The sequence below is a fragment of the Gopherus flavomarginatus genome, chromosome 2 (assembly GCF_025201925.1).
Source record: "Gopherus flavomarginatus isolate rGopFla2 chromosome 2, rGopFla2.mat.asm, whole genome shotgun sequence".
In the NCBI taxonomy this organism is placed as follows: domain Eukaryota; kingdom Metazoa; phylum Chordata; order Testudines; family Testudinidae; genus Gopherus; species Gopherus flavomarginatus.
Genome location: NC_066618.1, coordinates 13,427,665 through 13,451,683, shown reverse-complemented (window position 1 = coordinate 13,451,683; position 24,019 = coordinate 13,427,665). Strand labels below are relative to the sequence as shown.

Sequence of the window (24,019 nt, the reverse complement as noted above, 5' to 3'; positions counted from 1 at the left end):
GGAAGAGATTGCTTCGCATAAGTAATTACATATTTCAAGGAATCATTCCAAGGTGAAGTGACTAGTCAGAGAGAGGAAGGGGGAGAGCAGGGTAGAGTACTTGGAAGGGGTTGTTAGTGGGTCACAGATTGTTGCAGTAAGTCATAAATCCAGTGTCTCTATTCAGCCCATGATTTTGTGTCTAACAAAGTTACAAATTTAAGCTCCCAGGCTCATCTATTAGAAATGTTGTGGAGGTTTCTTTTGAGGATGAGGACTGAGGGAACAGATATAGAGTGACCACTTTGTGAAAAGTGGTCACTCACAGGTGACAGTGTTTTTACCTTTTATCTTTATCCTGTGAGAGTTCATTCAAGAGCATAGTGATTGGTTATTGGGGCATTTAGTGCACTGGATGTGGTATACCACATACCATGATGGGGGCGGGGAGGGAGTGTCACCCACCTCCATTCCCACATCTGGGGCCCTGGCTGCCGGCCCCGCTCCCAGCTGTGGCTTCAGCCCCTTTACCCCTGTCTGCATCCCCCCCACCCTCCTCAAGCCACAGCCCCATTCCCAGCCCCATGGGGAGGGGCAGGGGTAAGGTGGAGGACATAAGGTAAAAAGTTTGCGGACCACTGTCTTGCATCAATTTCATCTCCCTAGCTTGTTTATGAGAATATCATGTAAGATTGTGTCAAAAACCTTACTGAAATCTAGATACATCATGACTACTGCTCCCCATCCTCTATCCACTAGGCAAGAACCCCTGGGGGGAGAAAAAAACAAACAAAAAAGGAAAATATGTGCATTTGGCATAATATGTTCTTGGCAAATCCATGCTGACTATTTTTTATAATACTATTATCCTATAGCTGCTTACAGACTGATTGTTTAATAATTTGTTCCAATATCTTCCTAGCTATTGAAGTTTGGCTGACTAGTCTATAAGTCAACAACTCCTCTTTCCCCTATTTTTAAAGATAAGTGCTACTTTTCCCTTTCTTCCATCCTCTGGGACCTCACCCATCCTCCATAAATTCTCAGAGATAATCACTAATGCTTCCATGATTGCTTCAGCTCACTCCTTAAGTCCCCTAGGGTGAACTTAATCAGGCTCTGCCAACTTGAAAACAACTAATTTATCTAAATATTCTTTAACCTGTTCTTTCCCCATTTGGGCTTGCATTCCATCCTCCTTTGCTGTTAATTGTGTTAGGCAATAGTAATACAATAGGAGCAACAGAAATACAAAGGAAAGTGTAGGTCCACTACTTAGTGGGACAGGAGATCTTGCTCCTATTGTATTTATAAGTCACCCCTCCATGCCTTTAATGTTCCTTGCAAGGTGCAACTTACTTTGTGCCTTAGTTTTTCTCATTTTGTCCCCATATGCTTGCCCTATTTTGTATTCATCCTTAGCAATTTTTCCACTTTTGGGGTGATTCCTCTTTTCATTTTCAGGTCATTAAAGAGCTCCTAATGGAACCATACTGGCCTCTTACTATTCTTCCTATCCTTCCTCTGCATCAGGATTCTTTGCTGTTGAGCCTTTAATACTGTAGCTGAAAAACTATTAGCACCCTTCCACTCCTTTTTCCTTTAGATTTCCTTGGAACCTCACCTAGAAGTTCTTGGAGACTGTTAATGCTGCTTTGTGGAAGTCCATTATCCTTATTCTGATGCTCTCAATCCTTCCCTTCCTTAGAAAAGTTAAATCCATCATTTCATGATTACTTTCATTCAAATTGCCTTATCAGATTTGCAACCAACTCCTCCCTGTTAGTCAGAATCAAGTGTAAAAAGTCTGTAAAAGCAGCAAAGAGTCCTGTGGCACCTTATAGACTAACAGAAGTATTGGAGCATGAGCTTTCGTGGGTGAATACCCACTTTGTCGGATGCATGTAGTGGAAATTTCCAGAGGCAGAGAGGGGTGGGTGGGTGGGTGTGTGTGTGTGTGTGTTTGTTTTATATAAGCAAGAATCAGGCTGGAGATAACGAGGTTAGTTCAATCAGGAAGGATGAGGCTCTCTTCTAGCAGTTGAGGTGTGAATACCAAGGGAAGAGAAACTGTTTTTATAGTTGGCTAGCCATTCACAGTCTTTGTTTAATTCTGAGCTGATGGTGTTAAATTTGCAGATGAACTGAAGCTCAGCAGTTTCTCTTTGAAGTCTGGCCCTGAAGTTTTTTTGCTGTAGGATGGCTACCTTTAAATCTGCTATTGTGTGTCCAGGGAGATTGAAGTGAAGTGTTCTCCTACAGGTTTTCGTATATTGCCATTCCTAATATCTGATTTGTGTCCATTTATCATTTTCCATAGAGACTGTCCAGTTTGGCTGACGTACATAGCAGAGGGGCATTGCTGGCATATGATGGCGTATATTACATTGGTGGGCGCGCAGATGAATGAACCGGTGATGGTGTGACTGATCTGGTTAGGTCCTGTGACGGTGTCGCTTGTGTAGATATGTGGGCAGAGTAGGCATCGAGGTTTGTTGCATGGATTAGTTCCTGAGCTAGAGTTACTATGGTGCGGTGTGCAGTTACTGGTGAGAATATGTTTCAGGTTGGCAGGTTGTCTGTGGGAGAGGACTGGCCTGCCACCCAAGGCCTGTGAATGTGTGGGATCATTGTCCAGGATGGGTAATAGATCCCTGATGATGCATTGGAGGGGTTTTAGCTGGGGACTGTATGTGATGGCCAGTGGAATCCTGTTGGTTTCTTTCTTGGGTTTGTCTTGCAGTAGGAGGCTTCTGGGTACACGTCTGGCTCTGTTGATCTGTTTCCTTATTTCCTCGTGCGGGTATTGTAGTTTTGAGAATGCTTGGTGGAGATTTTCTAGATGTTGGTCTCTGTCTGAGGAGTTAGAGCAGATGCAGTTGTACCTCAGTGCTTGGCTGTAGACAATGGATCGTGTGGTGTGCTCGGGATGGAAGCTGGAGGCATGAAGGTAGGCATAGCGGTCGGTGGGTTTTTGGTATAGGGTGGTGTTAACGTAATAATCATTTATTTGCACTGTGGTGTCTAGGAAGCGGACCTCTCGTGTAGACTGGTCCAACCTCAGCCTGCTCCAATATGTTTGTTAGTCTATAAAGTGCCACAGGACACTCTGCTGCTTTTATAGATCCAGACTAACACTGCTACCCCTCTGATACTAAAATAATACAGTCTCTCTGGGGGATACTGACCTTAGTTATTTTTAAATTAATCCCCATTCCCACTTACGCACTCAAAAAGCCCTCTGAACCATCAGGAACATCTACTTTTTGTTACCCTCATCTTCATGCTTCCCTCCTTTTGCATCTTGTCTCAATCTGATCTGTCAACTCTTTGGGTCAGGAATTATCACTAAGACTGGTTATGTGGAAAGCACACTGGAGCCCTGATCCTGACTGAATAACTTGAATAAATCTAATTTATCTAAATATTTTTTTAACCATTCTTTCTCTATTTGGGCTTGCATTCCTTCCCCCTTGTTAACATTCATTTTGTTAAGTATCTGGTCACAATTCACCTTTTTAGTGAAGAATGAAACAAAACAGGCATTAAATACCTCAGTTTTTTTGATGTTATCTGTTATTAGTTCTCTTGTCCTGCTAAGTGGAGGACCTATACTTTCCCCATGAAGAATATGGGCATCAGCAATTTACTTCAAACAATTCTACCCACTTTCCAGCAGGGTGTTACACATCAGTACCATGTGTACTTTATGCAACGTACTCTTCAATCCTGTGAAGCTACTGTTTTATGGTTTTGACTAGCTCTGCTGCTTAGTTTAAAAAAACTATATTGTCCAAGCAATTGATTTAAAGGAGTGGCTTTTGGTTTATGCTGAAATGATTTATTCACATTGACAGAAACCATTCCAACACAATAATCTTAAAATATAAAAATAGTGAGAAAAATATGCCAAAAGAAAAACTGCTCCTAGAAATCTTGTTTGAAATATGGAACCATCTGACAGTGTGGCACTTTTTAACTGGGTTTCTATGTGCCACTGAAAGCCACTTTGGCCAAACACAAGGCAATGCAGTATTGTCCATACTCTCTTTACTCCAGGTTGATAAGGAAGTTACCTGCAATCTGTACTGAGCCATCTTCTCCAAGAAGAATGTTCCCTGCTTTCACATCCCTGCAGAAAATAAAGCAACAATAAGTATTACTTATTAAGCAAAGACACTACAAACTATTTCGCCCACACGACACAGGATTGGAATGTGGATTTGGCTGGGTGACGGGATGTATTAGGGCTCTGAAAGTCTCTTTCTCCTTCATGATTTCCTCAGAAGCAGCTTCTCTTCTTCTTCTGGAGAAGTCCTGAAAGTGGCAGCAGCTCAGGTATAGATCAGTTTGTTCCAGGGCTGAACTCCACATGCTCACTCCCAAGTTAATGTTTGCAAGGTTCTTCCAAACACCAGCGCGGGATATTTGCTTGACCCCCTGTCTCCCAAAAGCACACATCAGAACAAAATTAGACAAAACCTGCCAGGGATAGGGATTCTAAATATACTTTTAGTAACAGTAAATTGGAGTTGAGAGCATCATTTTGAAAATTATTTAAATAACTATTTGACATCCTGCCAATTGTGAATCCGTTTTCGAGCTGTGGCCATCTTGAGATGACATGTATTTGGATCAGTAGTGCAAGAGGTAAGCAGAGAGTGACCAGATTCCAATCTGCCTTAATCTAAGAACTTAAAGGCGTATTCATGGGAGCACTAATATATTAATATTAATTACTATTCTGCATGTTAAGCCAATTTTATAACTTAATGGGATTCACATAAGTTATTTAGAAACTGCTGCATTGCGTAGTATCAGTGACAAAAAATAAATCTTATTTCTATGAAGGCAGTATACCGCCAGTGTTTACTAAACACCCTCAATACAGTAATGCAATACCTTCCCGTATATTACAAGCCTGAAATATGTTTATGAAAAAGCCCCACTTAGTTGCCTATCACTGATGTACACTGAATACTAGAAAAGTTGTAATATTATAGCATGTAAGTGTGACTTGTTGAAAAAGGTCTTTGGGAAGTGAATTAATTACTTGTTAAGGATGCTGAATGGACAGGCTTAGATAATCAAGTCTTCTAGTTACAGGTCAGGGACATCACAAGGCTGCAGCAGTACAAAGATTTGCCACTATGTGACTAAACCCAGACGTGGATGGGTTCTCTCCATGGATTATTCAATTCTCAGTGTGTCTGCTGAGACCGCCAAGAAGGGGGCTATGTGCATTGGTGGTGTAGCCATGTTGGTCTCAAGATATTAGAGAGACACGGTGAGTGAAGTAATATCTTTTACTGGACTACCTTCTGCTGGTGAGAGAGAGACGCTTTCAAGCTATGCAGAGCTCTTGTTGGGTCTGGGAAAGGTACTCAGGGCTTGGCTACAGTGGAGAGTTGCAGTGCTGGTGGTGGCTTTACAGTGCTGCAACTAACACACTGTCCACACTTGCAAGGCACATCCAGCGCTGTAGCTCCCTGGATACAGCGCTGGCTGTACTCTACCTCTGCCTGGGGAATAACGACTGCAGTGCTGGTGATGCAGCGCTGCTCTGCCAGTGGGGCCACCAAAAACACTGTTATTGGCCTCCAGAGGTATTCGGAAATATCCCAGAATGCCTGTTCAGCCACTCTGCTCATCAGTTCAAACTCTACTGCCCTGGCCTCAGGTGACTTGCCTTTTAAATGCCCCGGGGAATTTTAAAAATCCCCTTCCTGTTTGCTCAGCCAGGTGCAGAGTGCAATCAGTGAATCTTTCCACGTGACCATGCCTCCACGTGCCCCAGCTTGGAGCAATGGCGAGTTGCTAGACCTCATCAGTGTTTGGGGGGAGGAAGCTGTGTAGTTGCAGCTGCACTCCAGCCGTAGGAATTACGATACTTATGGGCAGATATCAAGGGATATGATGGAAAGGGGCCATGACCGGGACGCGCTGCAGTGCAGGGTTAAAGTGAAGGAGCTGCGGAGTGCCTATTGCAAAACCCGTGAGAGAAACCGCCGCTCTGGTGCTGCCCCCACGACCTGCCATTTTTACAAAGAGCTGGACGCGATACTTGGGGGTGGCTCCACCACCAATCCGAGGACCACGATGGACACTTCAGAGCGGGGGGCAGAGGAGGAGGAGGAGGGCGGGGGAGGAGGAAACCGAGAGTGAGGGTACTGGGATGGGCGGGAGACAGCCCAGAGTCCCAGGAAGCATGCAGCCAGGAGCTCTTCTCAAGCCAGGAGGAAGGTAGCCAGTCGCAGCAGCCAGTACTTGGTGAAGGACAAGCAGAGGAGCGGGTTCCCGGTAAGTGGCTTGTATTTTCAGGATGGAAATATTTCAGGAGAGGAGGGAGGGTTACAGCTGCATGCATGCATGCCTATATGTGGAATAGCCCATTGACATGGTCTATCACGTCGCGGTAATTGGCGTCGGTAATCTCTTCAAAAGTTTCAGCCGGAGCACGGGCAATGCGCTTGCGCAAGTTTATTGGGAGAGCCACTGTGGTCCTTGTCCCAGTCAGGCTAATGCGTCCACGCCACTGTGCCGCAAGGGGTGGGGGGACCATAGCTGCACACAGGCAAGCTGCACAGGGACCAGGGCGGAATCCGCATTGCTGTAGAAGACTCTCCCGCTCTTCCCTGGTGACCCGCAGTAGCGAGATATCTTGCAGGATCAACTCCCGTTGAAAATGCTGGGAGACTGTTCAGTGTAGGTGCCCCCTGCAGCTGTTTGCTTTCCCCAACGCACAGAAACCCCAGTACAGCCCAGAAGCAATCATTCCCCCTTCCCAGGTGACCCGCAGCAGCGAGATATCTTGCAGTATCAACTCCTGTTGAAAATGTTGGGAGAGTGTTCAGTGTAGGTGCCCCCTGCAGCTGTTTGCTTCCCCAATGCACAAAAACCCCAGTACAGCCTAGAAGCAATCAATCAGTCCCCCTTACTCACCATTTCGGGGCTTCTTTGGTTATGTGTGCTCTCTTTGGCATGGGAAAATTATGCTATTGTGAAGACGGTAAACTCCTTCCCTGTGTGGGAATAACTGTCTGAGATATAAACTATCTGAGATATAAACAATGCTGCCTCTGTTAACTGTTGCCATTTTTGCCTTTCTACAAGCAACCTTGACTTCTCGGATGCCCGTATTATCAACAGCTGAAAGACTCCAAAACCTCCGGAAGAAGCCATGAAAAAGCAAAGACGACCTGCTGCAAGCAGTTATGGATCACTCTGCCAGAGCGAATTAAAAACTGCAGGACTGGAGGGAAAAGGAAAGCAGAATCCGCCAGAGAAACGCAGTGGCCAGGAAGAAAAGCACAAAGCAGCTGATAAGCATCCTGGTGCGGCAAGCGGACTCTATCCAGGGCCTCGTAGACATTCAGGCAGAGCATTACCGTGCCAAGCCCCACCCTCCCCTCCCCTCCCCGTGCCAAAGCTCTTTCACTTGTGCTGCAATGTCAATTCAAAACCCCCTTCCCCAGCATCCAAGTTCTTACCACCACCCCCACCTGCCTCCAACACCTGTACGTTCACCAACCAGCCCTGAGAACTACAACCCTTACCCTCTGCACTCAACCCCCATCACCACGCAGTATACGCATCCTGAAGTGCAGCAGTCATTGCACAGCACTCCAGACATGACATATTCAAACCTGTGACTGTACAGTTCCCCATCGCATCCCCCCTGCCCTTTAGGTTCCCAAAATGTTGTGTGTCTGTCAATAAAGTTATTTTATTTTCAATAAATGAATTCTTGGCTTTGAAAACAGTCTTTATTATTGCAGAAAGAAAAAAGATATCTTAGCCCAGGAAAGAAACAGGCACTGCAAATCAGCTTAGGAAAAACAGATTCCTACTAACATTGTAACCACTGCACTTCACTCCCGTGCAAGGCACCGAACATTACTGTTGGTTTTCAGCCTCAAATTCCTCTCTCAAGGCATCCCTAATCCTTGAAGCCCTGTGCTGGGCCTCTCTAGTAGCCCTGCTCTCTGGCTGTGCAAATTCAGCCTCCAGGCGTTGAACCTCAGAGGTCCATGCCTGACTGAATATTTCACCCTTCCCTTCACAAATATTACGGAGGGTACAGCACACAGATATAACCGCAGGGATGCTGCTTTCCACCAAGTCTAGCTTCCCAAACACAGATCACCAGCGCCCTTTTAAAAATGGCCAAAAGCACACTCCACAGTCACTGGGCACCGGCTCAGCCTTTAGTTGAACCAGTCCTTGCTCCTGTCAAGCTTCCCTGTATATGGTTTCATGAGCCAAGGCATTAACGGGTAAGCGGGGTCTCCAAGGATCACAATGGGCCTTTCAATGTCCCCTACTGCGATCTTCCAGTCTGGGAAAAAAGTTCCTGTCTGCAGCTTCCTGAAAAGGCCAGTGTTCCAAAAGATGCATGCATCATGCACCCTTCCAGGCCAGCCTGTGTTAATGTCAATGAAATGCCCACGGTGATCCACAAGCGCCTGGAGAACCATAGAGAAATACCCCTTCCTATTAACGTACTCGGATGCTAGGTGGGATGGTGCCAGAATAGGAATATGCGTCTCATCTATCGCCCCTCCACAATTAGGGAAACCCATTTGTGCAAACCATCCACAATGTCCTGCATGTTCCTCAGAGTCACAGTTCTTAGCAGGACGCGATTAATGGCCCTGCAAACTTGCATCAAAACGATCCCAACGGTCGACTTTCCCACTCCAGACTGGTTCCCGATCGATTGGTAGCTGTCTGGAGTTGCCAGCTTCCAGATTGCAATAGCCACCCGCTTCTCCACCGGCAGGGCAGCTCTCAATCTCGTGTCCTTGCACCGCAGGGTGGGGGTGAGCTCCTCACATAGTCCCATGAAAGTGGCTTTTCTCATCCGAAAGTTCTGCAGTCACTGCTCGTCATCCCAGACAATGTGATCCCACCACTCAGTGCTTGTTTCCCGAGCCCAAAAGCGGCATTCCACGGTGTTGAGCATTTCCGTGAATGCCAGCAGCAATTTCGTGTCGTATGCATCAGATGACTCGCTATCATCGTCGGACTCCTCATCACTTTGGATCATAAGGAATAGCTCAACTGCCAAACGTGATGTGCTGGCGAGACTCATCAGCATACTCCTCAGCAGTTCGGGCTCCATTTCCCACAGAAATCGCGCTGCACAGAAACCGTTGAGAGAGTCAAGATGGCGCCAAACGTGGACGGAAAAATAGGGATTACTGGGATATGAAGTGATGCATCACGGCACGCTGGGACAGGAAGCAGAATGACCCACACCCTCCGCCCCCTTCCCACAACCCACAGCACCAAAATGGGACCAGGTGCTCAGGGGGATAGCTGCCCATAATGCACCACTCCCAACAGCACTGCAAATGCTGCAAATGTGGCCACACTGCAGCGCTGGTAGCTGTCAGTGTGGCCACACTGCAGTGCTTTTCCTACACAGCTGTACGAAGACAGTTGTAACTCCCAGCGCTGCACACCTGCAAGTGTAGCCAAGGCCTTAGTATCACAGCTAAGTACAAGGTGGAACAGATTGTTTAGCATAAACAAATTTATTACTTTGCTAGACACTAAAATCATGGACCGAGTAGACACACTGGATTTATGGCTTATTACAACAATCTATTACCCTCTAACAACCCACCCCTAGCTGTGTCCCCCCCACCCTCCCCTTCCCCCCTGCGACTGGAGAGATGCTGACCGGCCACTTCACCTTGAATGGTCTCTTACCTCTCACCTACCCTCTCTCTCTAACAAGGGACTAGAGACACAAGCTGGGTGAGGTAATATCTTTTATTGGAACCAAATTCTGCTGGTGAGAGACAAGCTTTTGAACTATACAGAGCTCTTCTTCAGGTTTGGAAAAGGTATTAAGTGTCGCAGCTAAACACCAGGTGGAACAGCTTATTTAGCATAAATAATGCATATTAATAGAACACCTCACCTTGAAAACTCCTCTCTTTCACCAGCAGAAGTTAGTCCAATAAAAGACTACTTCACCCACATTGTCCCTCTAATATCCTAGGACCAACACAACTACAACAAAACTAAAAACAGTAAGGGGGGTCATTTATAAGTAGGACAACTGTCCACTGCAAGCTAGACAGACTATCAACTCATTTCACCCAGGTCGAAGACCTACATATTTGTGTGTGTGTGTGCGCGCACACACACACACACCTATTATCAAAAAGGAAACCAGTTTTCATAGTGAAGATGAGCATTACTTATGCACTTCTTCCTATAATTAAATCTTCACACAACGTGGTCAAGAAAGCACTACCATGCAAACAGATCAGCTTCTATATGTTAGAGACTTTAAGGCCTCGTTTTACAAACCTACATTTATAGACTTCCATTAATTCCGAAGAGTATCACAGCACTTTTTTTCTTTTTTTTGGCGGGGGGGGGGGGGAAGGGGGACAACAATGGGTTAAAAACTATGTTAAAAATATAGCTGTATCATTTCCTCCCCCAATCTCTTCTTGTAATATTGCAGTAAGAGGACAACATTTAAAATTGCAGTACAATTAGCATTTGAGAGAGCTGTTTCCTCTTCTCTATTTTTAAAGCAGTAAGAAATTAAGCCTTTACTGCATTCTGTCACAGGCAAGCCGTCTTGGTGCACATGAGGATGGATTCCACCAGGATTCTATCCTTAACAGCAGCAGTAGCTAGGAAAGTTTAGAAGGTGCTAAAGGCTGGACTGCAAATGCCACCAGTTCACTAGCTACAGATACGGCCTTTGTTCAGCAAGAAATATGTGCTAGATATATGCAAAACCAGTTCCAAGAATCCCTCCTGGCACGTACCCATGTGCAACGGTTGCTCAGTGAAGCCCTCTGGATAAGTAGCAGAATAAGTCACTTCCTACAGCAAGTTCTCCAAGCCATTTCCTTCTGGCTGCCCCAGTGTCTCCTCCAAGACATACTGATTTACAACAACTTGCAACTTAAAACAGTGTTGGGGTAGGGGAGAGAAGGGGAGAGTTGTGTTTGGGAGAAACAGAACGACATGCATGGCTCCATGTGGCTGGACCACCTAACACAGGAAGAACTGGCATGACAGTAGTTTTCGAGGTAAGATTGGTCCATCACTGGCCTGTGCAATGGTACAAAGCCTTTCATAATTCACCTTATGCCTACACTGCATCACAGCTGGCTAATCCACTAAATGGAATTTCATGTATATTCAATCAAGTACTAGAGATAAAACTTGGTTGATATTTATGAAGCAGAGTCAGCTAAGGGAGAAACATCAACTGTCATGCACTGTGTTATTTAGAAACCAGTTATGTTTCCATTTACACAGAAACAATTGGGTAACAAGCTCCATGCAGACTCAGAGAATGCTACATTGCCCCACCTTTGCCAGGATATGTTGCTGAATAATACTGGGATATCAAGAGAGTTAAGGCAGGCATTTAGAATGCATCTAGTAAAAATATATCAGTAGAAAAATCCTTCTATTTCTTGAATCCCTTAAGTTCTCATAGGTGCTTAAGATGTCTATTAAAATGGTGCTGTATGCCAGCAAGTTAAAGAAGTATGGATTGGACTATAAGGTGGATAGAAAGCTGGCTAGATTGTCAGGTTCAACAGCTCAGTGTCTAGTTGGCAGCCGGTATCAAGCGGAGTGCCCCAGGGGTCGGTCCTGGGGCTGGTTTTGTTCAACATCTTTATTAATGATCTGGACAATGAGATGAATTGCCCCCTCAGCAGAATTTCCTTTTCCCCTCAACCACAGAAATGGGCTGCAGAGCTGCTGGCTGCCACTAGGGACCACTGGACACAGGAGAGACCAGCTTGCAAATAGAAATTGCTGCTTGGCAGATGGGGAGGGAACCGTAGGGTTCTGGGCAGCTGCAGTTCCCAGCACACCCTGAAGGAAGGAGGCAGCATGCAGGAAACTCAGACTGATGCTGATTCCCCAGCTCGTGTTGTTTCTCACTGTAGATCCCTGGATCAGTCGTCCAGATAATGGTAGACCTGCACCCCATCTTCTCAGGAAGGCCACCACTAACACCATGCACTTCGCAAACACCCACGGGGCCACCAACAGGCCAAACTGGAGAACCACAAATTGCTAGTGGGCCTGGTTCACAGCAAACCTGAGGAACCTTCCGTGGCTCTGAAAGATTTAAGGAATCTCTGTTTTCATATTTCAGTCAAGGGCAGAGTACCAGTCTCTTCCTGGCTTCCATTATCTTCTCCCTGGCTCCCAGAGACCATGCAGAACTTCAGCTTCTTGAGGTAGCCATTGAGTAGATGCAGGTCAAGAATAGGTCAGAGACCACTCCTGGCTTTCAGAATTAGGAAATAGCAGGAGTAAAACCCTTTCCCTCTGAAATCCCGTGGAACCTCTTCCACGGCTTCCACTCAGAGGGCTTGTACTTCCTGGACTAGAAGTTGCTCGTGAGAGGGGTCCCTGAAGAGGGACAGGGAGGGCTGGTTGGAGGGTAGAAATAAACACTTACAGTGTTCAGTACCCAACAGTCTGTGGTGAAACGAGACCATGCGGTTGTGATGTGGGACAGGCGGTCCGAAAATAAAGGATCCAACAAGAACTGGTACAACACTCTCAGGTGTCCCATCAAAAGATCTGTTTTGAGCCTCCCAGATGGCTGGGCAGATGTTGGTGCTGAAGCAGATGAGGGCGGGTATCAGCATTAAAAACCTCTGCTCCATCTTCCTCTGTTTTTAATAGAAGAGAGGATTAAAGTATTGGAACTCATAACCCTGGGCAGGTACAAAGTACTTCCTTTGCGCTCTTTTTGATGTGAGAGGCGAAAGAAGATGGGGGCTGCCACAGGACCTTCACTGGCCTCATTGACAGGTAGGGCCAATATTGAAAGGCCCGCAGTGGCCAGGATGTTAACCAGCCTATCGGAGGATTCTTTTACTACCCCTACTTGCAAGCCTAAGTTCGAGGCTACCCTCTTCAACAGCTCCTGATGGATACTGAAGTCATCTTGAGGGGGCAACGCGCCCACCCTTGATACCGCATTGTCTGGAAAAGAGCCAGTGGCAACCTGCACCAGCAGAGGGCCCTCCTCCTCTCTTTCTGTGCCAATGGGGTCCTACAGATCCGGATCCTGAAGGCTGGTACCTGGCTCAGTATCAGAGTCTGGGTTAAGTACTGCCTGATTGGACAGTGGCGCCCTTCTCCCAGAACCCAACGAGTAAGAGCATCTTGAGTGAGGCCCTGGCATCCGGGGAGGAATCCCCAGATTCCAAAAGGGGCACTGCATTGGCCAGTGACTGCTAGGCCAAGCACTCAACGCTACTCCTTTGCCTGAGTCCACAGCCAAATAGGGCTGACTGGATGTATAACAAAGGTGACTCCTCAGATGAGAGAAGTATGACCCAAACTTCGAATCAGATGATAAGCCTTCCTCCAGGGACCATGGATGTACGGTTCCAACCAGTGCTGGGGTGGAGACACTTGCGCCTGGGCCAGCAAGGATGGTTTCCCTCTGGATGTTACCATGGGGCCTGGAACTGGACAGTAGCTAAGGGCTATGTGCTTCACCTGTCCAATGGCACTGATGCCACAGACTCTTATACTGTCAGCGACGACATTACCGAGAACGCCAGCAGGTCTCTGGCCACAGCAAACGCCTCCACAGTGGACAGCTCTGCAATAGTGCTGGCGCTGCACTGTACCTTCAGTGTTGACTGCTCATCTAGAAGCAGACTCAATGGTGTCTGCGAACGAGCCAGAAGCAATGATGCCACCTGCGATGCTGAGGCAGAGGAGCAGCATGACTTAGGTTGCACCCTGCTCTGCTCTCTATGCCTGGCCTTCGAAGTAGGGGAATGCTTCCTCTCCGCCAGATGCTTCTTATGCTTCTTTCTCGGCACCAGGGATGGCAAATGGTGCCGGGACTCCCGTATGGCAGGAGAAGCACTCCACACCGATAATGAGGTACTATGTGCCGAGTCTGACTGGAAGGTCTGAGAGCTGCTTCTATCAACAGGAACTTTAACTTGGCCTCCAAGACTTTCTTCATATGGGGTTTAAACTTGCAGCACATCTATACAGCAACGCCCAACATGAGCCTTACCCAAGCACCTCAGGCAACAAAAAATGCAGGTCGCTCAATGGCACAGGAAACAGACAAAACTCTGCTGACAGAGAAGCACTAGCTAAACTAACGACTGTTTACACTCTCAGTATACACAATATGAAGAAATAAAGAACAACAAAGACCACAGAGAACAGCTTGCCGCAGCAAGGAAAGCTGTCCCAGCAACTGTCATAGGTGGTAAGAAGGAATGAGGGGGTGCAGGGTCGGCTAGGCCCCTTATACCAGCACCACGAGGCCACAGCACCAGGGGACGCCAGAAATATCCCAATGTGTATCACCGAGGGAAAAATTTCTGGCAACTGTGCTCGGGGTGCACACACACCTACAGTGGAATCGACATCTGCAAGTACTCAAACACCAGAGAAAGTGTGTTATAAACACACAGTTATGTAACAGAAAACCTATGGGGAAAGGATTCTTCATTTGCAGCATGACAAGTTATACAAGCCAATCAAATGCGTGTCTTCCTGGCAAATGCTTGTCTCCCTACCTCCACAGACCACAATAGGTAGAGATGGATGAAACCTATCACAAGAAATAATCAAGCCTATCTTCCCTGCAAAGGCAGGTTTTAATCCCAATAGAGGACATACAAGATATTAATACGATACCATGGCTTATTTTAGCTGAAATGTATCACTTCTTTCAGTGGATTCATGCTGTGTTGTACAATTGTCTTTTCTCATACCATACTGAGAGTGAGGTTAGTGCCATAGTTGACATTATTAAAATGTTTTAAGTACAGAGTTCCAGCACAAGAGTCTTTTCCATCTATCCTTAGGATATAGAATAGGAAGAGGTTATGGAAATTTGAAAAAATAAAATGGAAAGCAGCTGTTGGTACTTTGTACAAAATCAGGTACCAACAGCCCCAACACGTCTTACATCTAACAAGGATCTCTAGTCACAAACTTCTACTTTGAAAAGGGAAAGAGTACCAAACAAATCAGTTCTAGCCCGATTAAAATATGCCCCCAAAGCCACACTGCATCATCTCAGGATTATTTGAGTAGCTATAAGACATACTGAATTGCTCATGTAGTAAAAAAAGTAGCAAAAATTGTATAATAATAATTCACACTGTGAATGCTGCTGTGTCTGTCAGACACAGAAGGCGATGCACCGAATGATCTAGTAGTGTCTGCATCAGGAATTCTAGAATAGAAGAGGGCAATAGATAGGTTGCAGTTTTACTGTTCAGGATCTTGTTACAATTCCTGCTGTTTTCTACAGAATATTACTACTCACTTTTAAAAGTTTATTTTTCTTCCATGCCACCACTAGCTAGTGGCTAATGCAAGGGACTGGGAGCCCAGAGGCATGATTTCTATTCTCAGCTCCGAGACCAAGTACCTGTATGACCTTGGGGAAGTCACAAACCCTTGGTGCTCCAGCTATAAAACAGGGTAAGTTACCTCACAGAGATATTGTGAAGCATAACAGATTAGTGTGAAAAGTGGTGTGTAGTGCAAGCACAGAATACCTATAATTAAGTCTGCAAGTCTGTCATGGAAGTCACGGATTCCGTGACTTTCCAGGACCTCTGTGACTTCTGCAGTGGCTGGTCCGGCTGACCCAGGGCTCCCTGAGCAGCTCGGGTGGTGTCCAAGCCAGCCACACTAACTGCTGCTGGAGCAGTCTCGAGCCACCATGCCCCTTCCTCCTCCCCAGCAGCAGCAGGAATTTGGGTGTAGGAGGGGGCTCAGGGCTGAGGCAGGGAGTTGGGGTGCGAGAGGGGGTGAAGGTTCTGAGCAGTGCTTACCTCGGGGGGGAGGACGAGGGGGCTCCTGGAAGTGGCAACATGTCCCTACCTTGGTTCCTAGGCAGAGGTGAGGCCAGGCAGCTCTGCGCACAGCCTTTACCTGCATGCACTGCTCCCACAACTCCCACTTGCCATGGTTCCTGGCCAATAGGAGCTGCAGAGCAGGTACTCAGGGCAGAGGCAGTGTGCAGAGAATTCCTGGCTGCACTTCCGCCTCGGTGCCGCAGGGGCATGCCGGTTGCTTCCAGGAGCCAGGTAGGGCTAATCCTGCTAATCCCCTTGCCCCCACCCCCGCCCCACATTTTACTCAGGGGTATATAGTACAAGTCACGGGCCGTGAACTTTTGTTTATAGGCCATGACCTGTCCATGACTTTTACTAAAAATACCCGTGACTAAAACATAGCCTTATCTATAATTGACATTTGGTGAGAAACGGAGGAGAAAGGGAGAGGGAAACATGCTTCCACTATCCCACCCTACTGGAATAATCAGGCTATTTTAAATGAAAATTTGACCCATACTCTCCCTGCCACCCAGCAGGGGGCTTCTGCCCAGGTGTTCCTGAAAGCTGAGTTTCCATGTCAGAGTCCAGAGGCTAGAAATAGACTGGGAAACTGTCCTGCGTATTCATCCACTGAATTCTTGGATTTCCTGACCTCATTTCCTCTATAGCAATAGAGGGCGAGCACAAAGCTCCTTTAACAGCTATTACAAGCTGTTACATAAATCAATGAGAAGGCATACTGTGGAGTCACAACGTCTGCTTCTTACCTCTAGGGAGCCAAATTTTGCAGTGCCCAGTCTCAGGCACTAGTAACGGATGAGAGATCCCAGGTTTGAGCTTGGTTTGCATTTCAAAACCTAATGTCAGATTTAGGTTATGTAAATAGCTAGATATACTTGCTCATGTGGCAAACATTCCTAACTCATATGTCTGTTTATCTGTGAAAACTGAGGGAAAGAAGCAGGGGTGGCACTTCCCAGTTCTCAACCTCCTTCCCCAAAAGCTGGAAGTAGCTCTCAGGCTAGGCCAAAGTAGTGAGAGGGGAAGTAAGTTCCCTTAATTTTTAATTAAATTGGATGTTTACACATGTAAAGGGACCTTTAAAATGGAAACAGTCATCCTTTCAGCCACTGATCTTAAATCAGTGTTGCTTTCCAGGTTTCCATTGCACGTTACATTTCTCCCTCTGGTACAACAATCAGAGACTCACTGACTGCTGAATGTTCTCTCTCTCCTACGTATAAAGCTTTACAGGATTTCTGTTTTTAATAGAAGAGAGGATACGATGTGGCCTATTACATATTTACACCTTCTATCCAAAACCATTTCTGTTACAGATTTGTGAAATTTCAAGTGTATATTACTAAACTGATATAGTAAGTGGTCTATTTCTCATGCATTAATGGAATTCTGTGATGGATGGAATAAAAATACAAACACCATTTTCGCCATCTTGGAAACACTATAGTCCAGTAAGTAGAGAGCCCGGAAAGAATACCAACCTGGAATAATTCAGGAACCTTCATTGACTTTGGGCTTAAGGGATCCCCAATTAAGTAACTAAGTTACACTAAGGAGAGAAAATCTGGGTAATATCCATCTTAAAATGGTCTTTGAAGTGGTTTAATCACTGTAGACATGCTGCACGGTAAATGGAAAAAGATGAAGATTGCTTATTGAATCCATTGCTTTATTGACTAGAATGATGTGGGAAGACGTATCTATATTGGGTAACTGTTAACAAATCGGAAGGTGCCTTAAATAAGGCAGTGATGACATTCTTGATGTGAACGATCCTTCCATTTCTAAAACTGAAAAAAGTGGTTTCGTGTTTCACCTGCAATAATTAACAGTTGCTGTGATGCAAGGAGAGGATGGAGATGATCCACTCAATGTCTCTCCCAACCCCAAATAAGTCTAACAACTCAGGAATTGCTAAAAAATGTCACTAGCTTCATATGTTACTGAGTAATCTCTCTACAGACCACTGAATTCCAAGACACAATCAGAGCTGAACCCACACAGCAAGTCTGAAAGTTGTCCTGGTTACTATTTCATGCATTTCACGATAGATTTTTCTCCATTCATTACTAAGCAGCTTGATTTACCAAGTACTGAGGAGGAAATTCAAACAAGCTTTCTTGCTTTTAAATATCCTAGTAATTTCCAGGTATGACTAAAAAGAACAAAGGAAAGGAGAATCAGTATTATTAAAATCTTTCATATCTCCCTGCAAGCATCGCTCTCTGGCTCATGACAAAGGTCTGAAGTGAAGAACGAAAAATAGTGTGGAGTTCATTTCCTAAATACAAATAAAATGCTTTGATAAAGCCAGCACTCACAGTAATGGTGAAGCACGTGACACTTAGGTCAAGGATCACAACGGAAAGGTAAGCAGTGCTGGAAGTGGTCAGAGCCTGAAGTACCAAAGTGAGATTTATACTGAATATATCTTCTAGGTTTTACAAACTGCATACACACAGTGGTATCTGATCAGCCCTCTTGCTTACATGCTTTTATCAGCAGTGACAATTAATATCATCAGTAGACTTCAGAGCCATCATCAGTTCCCTTAACGTGGATAAGGGCACTCTTCAAAGGAACTATTGTTTCTGGCTGTCTGCAGCCTCAGGCAAATGTCATGGTCTCAGGTTTACCTATGGTTCATATTTGACGGTTGTCTGAGAGACGATGCAGGTTAGGCACTTTTTTTAAATGAATTCCAAGATGATAAAGTAGAAGTTTCAGCCACCAGGACCGAGCACTAGTTTGCTAGGTCACCACAATTTGATCTAATTTGGTTCCTGCTCTTAGACACAGAGATGCGACAGTGCCATGTGCCCTCTTATGCCAGATACTGTGCTAGACATTCTGTGAAGCAAGTTTATTGCTTCCACTGATCAAAAATGCTTGGGATATGTTCTTCCCTACAATGATTGCTTAAGGCTGTAGACAAAAATTCTCATAGCTTTGGATAAAGTTTGCAAATAAAACAGAAATGAGCAACTTATAATGAGCTAACTAGCAGTTACTGCTGTCCCTCATTCTTCTGAGAAAGACGAATACTAAATCCCATGAGAAGAGTGACTTAATCCAGGTTTCTGTGAATTTAGAGTCCTTGAAAGGCACCATATTGATAACACTGACTACCAACGACCTCTGTTTGTCCACAGAACAAATGTTGCTTATCGGTTTGCCTCACCCCAGACCTAAAACAGCCTTCACGGGTGGCAAGGTAGTTCAGTTTCCATTCCCCTTCAGACACTTGTCTCTTGAGCCCGACTGTGCACCAGTCACAGTAGATTTCTGTATAGGTACTTTCCTACTGCGTACTGGGTTTTGGCAGGATACCAGCTCATTTCCCATAGGCTACAGAATGGCCATAAAATAGTAACAGCTTTCAGCAACTACCAGCTTGGCCTGGTTTCAAACTGGCAATTAGAGATGAAAGGCTCCATATCGTGTTACCAATCCCTTGAGCTATTCAGTTCCCATTGGGTTTGCCTTTTTTCAAATGCACTCACTAAAACAAATTTGTAGTGCTGGAAAAAAAAAGTTACATTATTGTTACTAAAATAATGAACTACAGTACTTAACAGTCTCCATGGCAATTATAAGAATACTGGAATCCTGTTTTACTGCATCACCTACCAGCAGACCTGTCAATGCATTACTCAGCTACAAGGAAATGAAGCTGGTATACACAGTTCTGCCAATACACTTCCAGAGCCACCTTCATAAACCCCTACCAGAGCCAGTTTACTGCAATCAGCAATAGAGTAGGTATTTTCCAATTTATTGCAGCTGTATTCACATAGAAAGGTGCAATCTTTGACTACTATTCTCAGCCACAAACCAAATTTCTCAGCTGTGACTTTGTTGTAGTTAGTTGTAATATGGGCAGGGAAGTTAAAAAAATGGATTGTTAACCTCACACTGTCTCTTTAGCTCCCTCACACGTGTGCACCCCCACAACCTCCACTCTGCATTTTCCCATTCATCTGGCAAGCACCTATTAAGCCTCTTCTTTGATTTCCTTCACCGCATTTTGCCTCTTGTGCCCTCCCAAGTCAGGAGACCAAGCCACCTCATTTGGCATGAATATCAAGAACTGTGTTTCTTCTTCACAGCATTCAGTTGGACACCATGGCACTCTCCCCTACAAGACTGACAATTTTTAAGAGGTAGAATATTTTCAAGATAAATGATTGCCCTGCATCAGTGTACAGGCAGCCTCAATAAAGAACGCCACAAGTGCTGCCTCTACAGGTACAGATGAGCCAGCAAGTGGATGTCTAACTGTACTGCTGCCTGTTTTCAATGCCAGGCCAATATTTTCAATATATAAAATTTTTAGTCACTTACTGAACCTTTTCATATTGGAAAACATTATTTGACTAAAGAATTCTGTGATTCTCAGATCCTGAAAAGTCTTAATTTACATATGAGTATTTGTGATTTATCATTTCATCTGGGTTGAAATTTCAGTTACACAACAGCTAATCATGAACAGAAAAATAAGCTCAATTAATACAGGGAGAAAGACAGAGACCTTGAAGGAGTTAATCAGCATGATTCATTTGTCAGGTTGACACAAAAAGTGTCACGTGAAAAAGCACTAAACTTAACTTTGATGAATTCATTGCAAGTTCAGTAATTTCAAAAGCTCTTTGGTTACTTTTGCTTTAGTTATATATTGCACGGAGTCATCCATCAAACTCCCGGACCTCTGATAATCCCTGATCATATACACAGAAGAATCAGAGTCCAAATCAGGAGAGGTGCAAAATATCTACAGCATTATCTGGAAGTGACCTGTCACCTTAGTCATAAAATAGGCTTGTCTCGCTTGTTTCACTTCTGTGGAAACTTCATTGGGCGCAGTCCTGAAGCCCTGCTCATGAAAGCAATCCCACGGACATCAGATTGCTCACACAATGGCTGTAAAATTTGGCCCTTAATCTTTGGCACACTGGCTAGTTCTCAGGTGTTTAATACTTTAGACACTGGCTAGATTCCTAGGGTTTCAGACAGTCAGTGGGGTCACTGTGCTAGGAAGGGAGGATTGACTTCTGGCTCTGGAGGTCAAATAAGGACAAACAATGGATGTATGCAGTAAGACATGGCCAAGTGCAGATGAGTGTATAACATAAGACTGACTGCTTCTGGTTCTGGGGTACTGGAGGTTGTGCCTCCTGCTTTAAGAGGCAAACAGGAAGTGCGGCTTCTGCTATTTGAAACCTACAAGAAATTGACAAACTAGCAATATTAAGGTTGAGAAGCAACTGGAGATAAGCCGTATTTTTAAAATGCATCTCATTAAAGTGCAGACAACCTTTACTGACGTACCATTTTTCCCTTTGCTTTTCAGATGGTAAGCTCTGTGGGCAAGGGACTCTGCCTAGCACATTGTGAGTACTACTGGACACCTGCACACACACACACTCTTCCACTAAGGAAGAGGTGGAGGATTTCAAAGCAGTAGTTCCTGGCTCCATTTTAGGTACTTATATGGCCCTCATTACTGTATATCTGAGCTCACAATTTTTAATGTATTTACCCTCTCAACAGCCTAGTGAGGTAGGGCAATGCTATTATCCCCATGGTATACATGGGGAACTGAGACAGAACAAGACAAAGCGACATGGAGCCTATGGCACAGCAGGCAACTTAAACTGTGTCTCCCAAGCTCCATGCTGGCACCCTAACCTTGGGGCATTCTTCTCACAATCAGGAATCTAAGATAAATATGAAACTTCTCACCAGAGACGCTTGTGCTTCACTTTGCCCGCTAAGGAGGTTAAACAAGAATTTCAGGAAACATTTAAGCCCTCCCTAGATGACTGACTTTCCGACTTCCCCCAAAGAGTATTATCCAACTACATCTACCTACCCAAAACAGCAACAGACTCACTCTAGCGATAATGAAAAGACAGTTGCTCAAAGCTTAATTGGAAGCAACACTGCAACTATGACAAGCTTGTGTGGAGTGAAAAGCAGCAGCAGGATTTCATTAAGCCAGTTTGCCATGTGGTAACTTAATGTCCCCATTTAAGGCGGCATATTATTTAAAAAGTACATCAGTTGAATATATATATTCAGTCTCCACTGATTTTACAGCAATAGCTGTTTGTCCTCTGATTAGATCAAGAGTTCTCACAGTCATCCTTTAGGGCGGCTCTGCCAATGGCCCGGTGTCAAGGTTGGCCAGATATGCTACTTACATTTATTCCACAGTACTGACTAATTATATTCAGATAATTTTCTGCTAGGTGTGATATGACTCAAGTGTTCCAGCTACATTTGTGTAATTGACTGAACCAACATTTCATTGTGCTAGATATTTAAAAAAATAAGAGCACAAGTAGCTAACATAAGGCTTGTACTCCACAGCCCTGACCCCATTTCACCCTGCTTTATACCTGCACTCAAAAGCCCCACGTTACAAGCATCATTCAGGTGGTCAGTGATCACCAGATGGATTTCCTCCAGAACCAGTAGGTCTTTGGTCTGCTCAGAAAGTGAGTCAAAATTAGTTACATTAAACACTTCCTGTCAGAACTGCAGCCGCAAACCATTTTTCCGCTCATAAGAACATATGAATGGCCATAAAGGGTCAGACCATATGAATGGCCATAAAGGGTCCATCAAGCCCAGTATCCTGTCTTCCAACAGTGGCCAATGCCAGGGACTTCACAGGAAATGAAGAAAACGGGTGGTAATCAAGTGATCTATCCCATATTGCCCATTCCTACCTTCTAGTCAACAGGCTAGGGATACCATCCCTGCCCACTCTGGCTAATAGCCACTGAAGGACCTATCCTCCTGAACCCTGTTATAATCTTGACCTTACCAAGATCCTCTGGCAAGGAGTTCCACAGGTTGACTCTGTGTTACGTGAAGAAATACTTCCTTATGTTTGTTTTAAACCTGCTATCAATTTCATTGGGGGGGGGGGCTAGTGCTTTTGTTTCTCACAGGCACATTGTTTTTTTCCTGCAACCAGTACGAAATCCTCTCTTTACAATGCAGAGGGGACACTTTCCAAAACCTTGCCTTTGTAGTTGGATTGGTCAGTCATCCTTCCACCCAGCTTTACACAGTACAACTTTCCAGACTGCTTTGCCCCACATGCTGCTGGTATCACTTTACTTTCAGTGTGTGTATTCTCTTGCAGCGGCATTATGAGATAACTGTCTAGATTTTCCCAGAATGCACGGACACAAACAAGATTCTGAGTGTGGTACTTGTGACTCATGGTTGGGAACATAAATATACAGCAATGACAAAGCACAACCAAGTTTGCTGTATTTAATTCGGGACACTGACCTAACTGATTAGAAAAGTACAATGGTATTTGTGGTGTAACTGGATCCAAAATGGATACAGCACATTTGGCTCCAAGTACCAAATGTTATGTGGAAATCAGTTTTCTGTCAATTGCACTAAAAATATCCACACAATGCCCCAAAGAATCTTTACCATAATTACTTTCATACTATTTCATTACAAGTCAAACAAAGAGACCATCATCTCTTTTTTAATGAAGAGTATTTTTGTTTGGGACTGGTACAATTGCTGCTGGAATACTGTGTCCATTTCTGGCACCCATAATTCAAGGACGTTAATAAATTGGAGAAGGTTCAGAGAATAGACAAAAGAAGAATTAAAGGAGTAGAAAACCTGCCTTATAGTGACAGACTCAATGAGCTCAATCTATTTGTTAAGCTAAAGAGAAGGTTAAGGGGCGACTTGACTGCAGTCTATAAATACCTACACAGGGAACAAATATTTAATAATCTGCTCTTCAATCTAGCAGAGAAAGGTATAAAGATGATCCAGAGGCTGGAAGCTGAAGCTAGGCAAATTCAGAAACAAGGCATATATTTTTAATGGTGAGGGTAATTAACTGCTGGAACATTTTACCAAAGGCGAGGGTGGATTCTCTATCACTGATCATTTTTAAATCCAGACTGGATGCTTTTCTAAAAGATGTGTTCTAGGAATGGTTTTGGGGAAGTTCCATGACCTGTGTTAAACTGTAGGTCAGACTAGAACTAGATCGTAATAGTACCTTTTGGCCTTAGAATTCATGAATCTATTAAAAGTAATTCCTACAAAAAAACCTAATTTTAAATAAAGGCAGTGACATTAGTTGTGCATGTCAATAAGATTATACTGAAAAATTACCAGCT

General features: G+C 44.7%; 1 protein-coding gene across 4 annotated transcripts in view; it reads right to left on the bottom strand.

The window, feature by feature from the left end:
• OXSR1 (oxidative stress responsive kinase 1) overlaps positions 1 to 24,019 on the bottom strand; it is a 140,912-nt gene that overhangs the window by 37,664 nt on the left and 79,229 nt on the right. For all 4 annotated transcript variants that reach the window (XM_050941529.1, XM_050941531.1, XM_050941530.1 and 1 more), the window contains one exon: positions 4,056 to 4,111. In XM_050941529.1, coding sequence (XP_050797486.1) covers positions 4,056 to 4,111 — 56 coding nt within the window. The remainder of the gene's footprint in view (positions 1 to 4,055; positions 4,112 to 24,019) is intronic.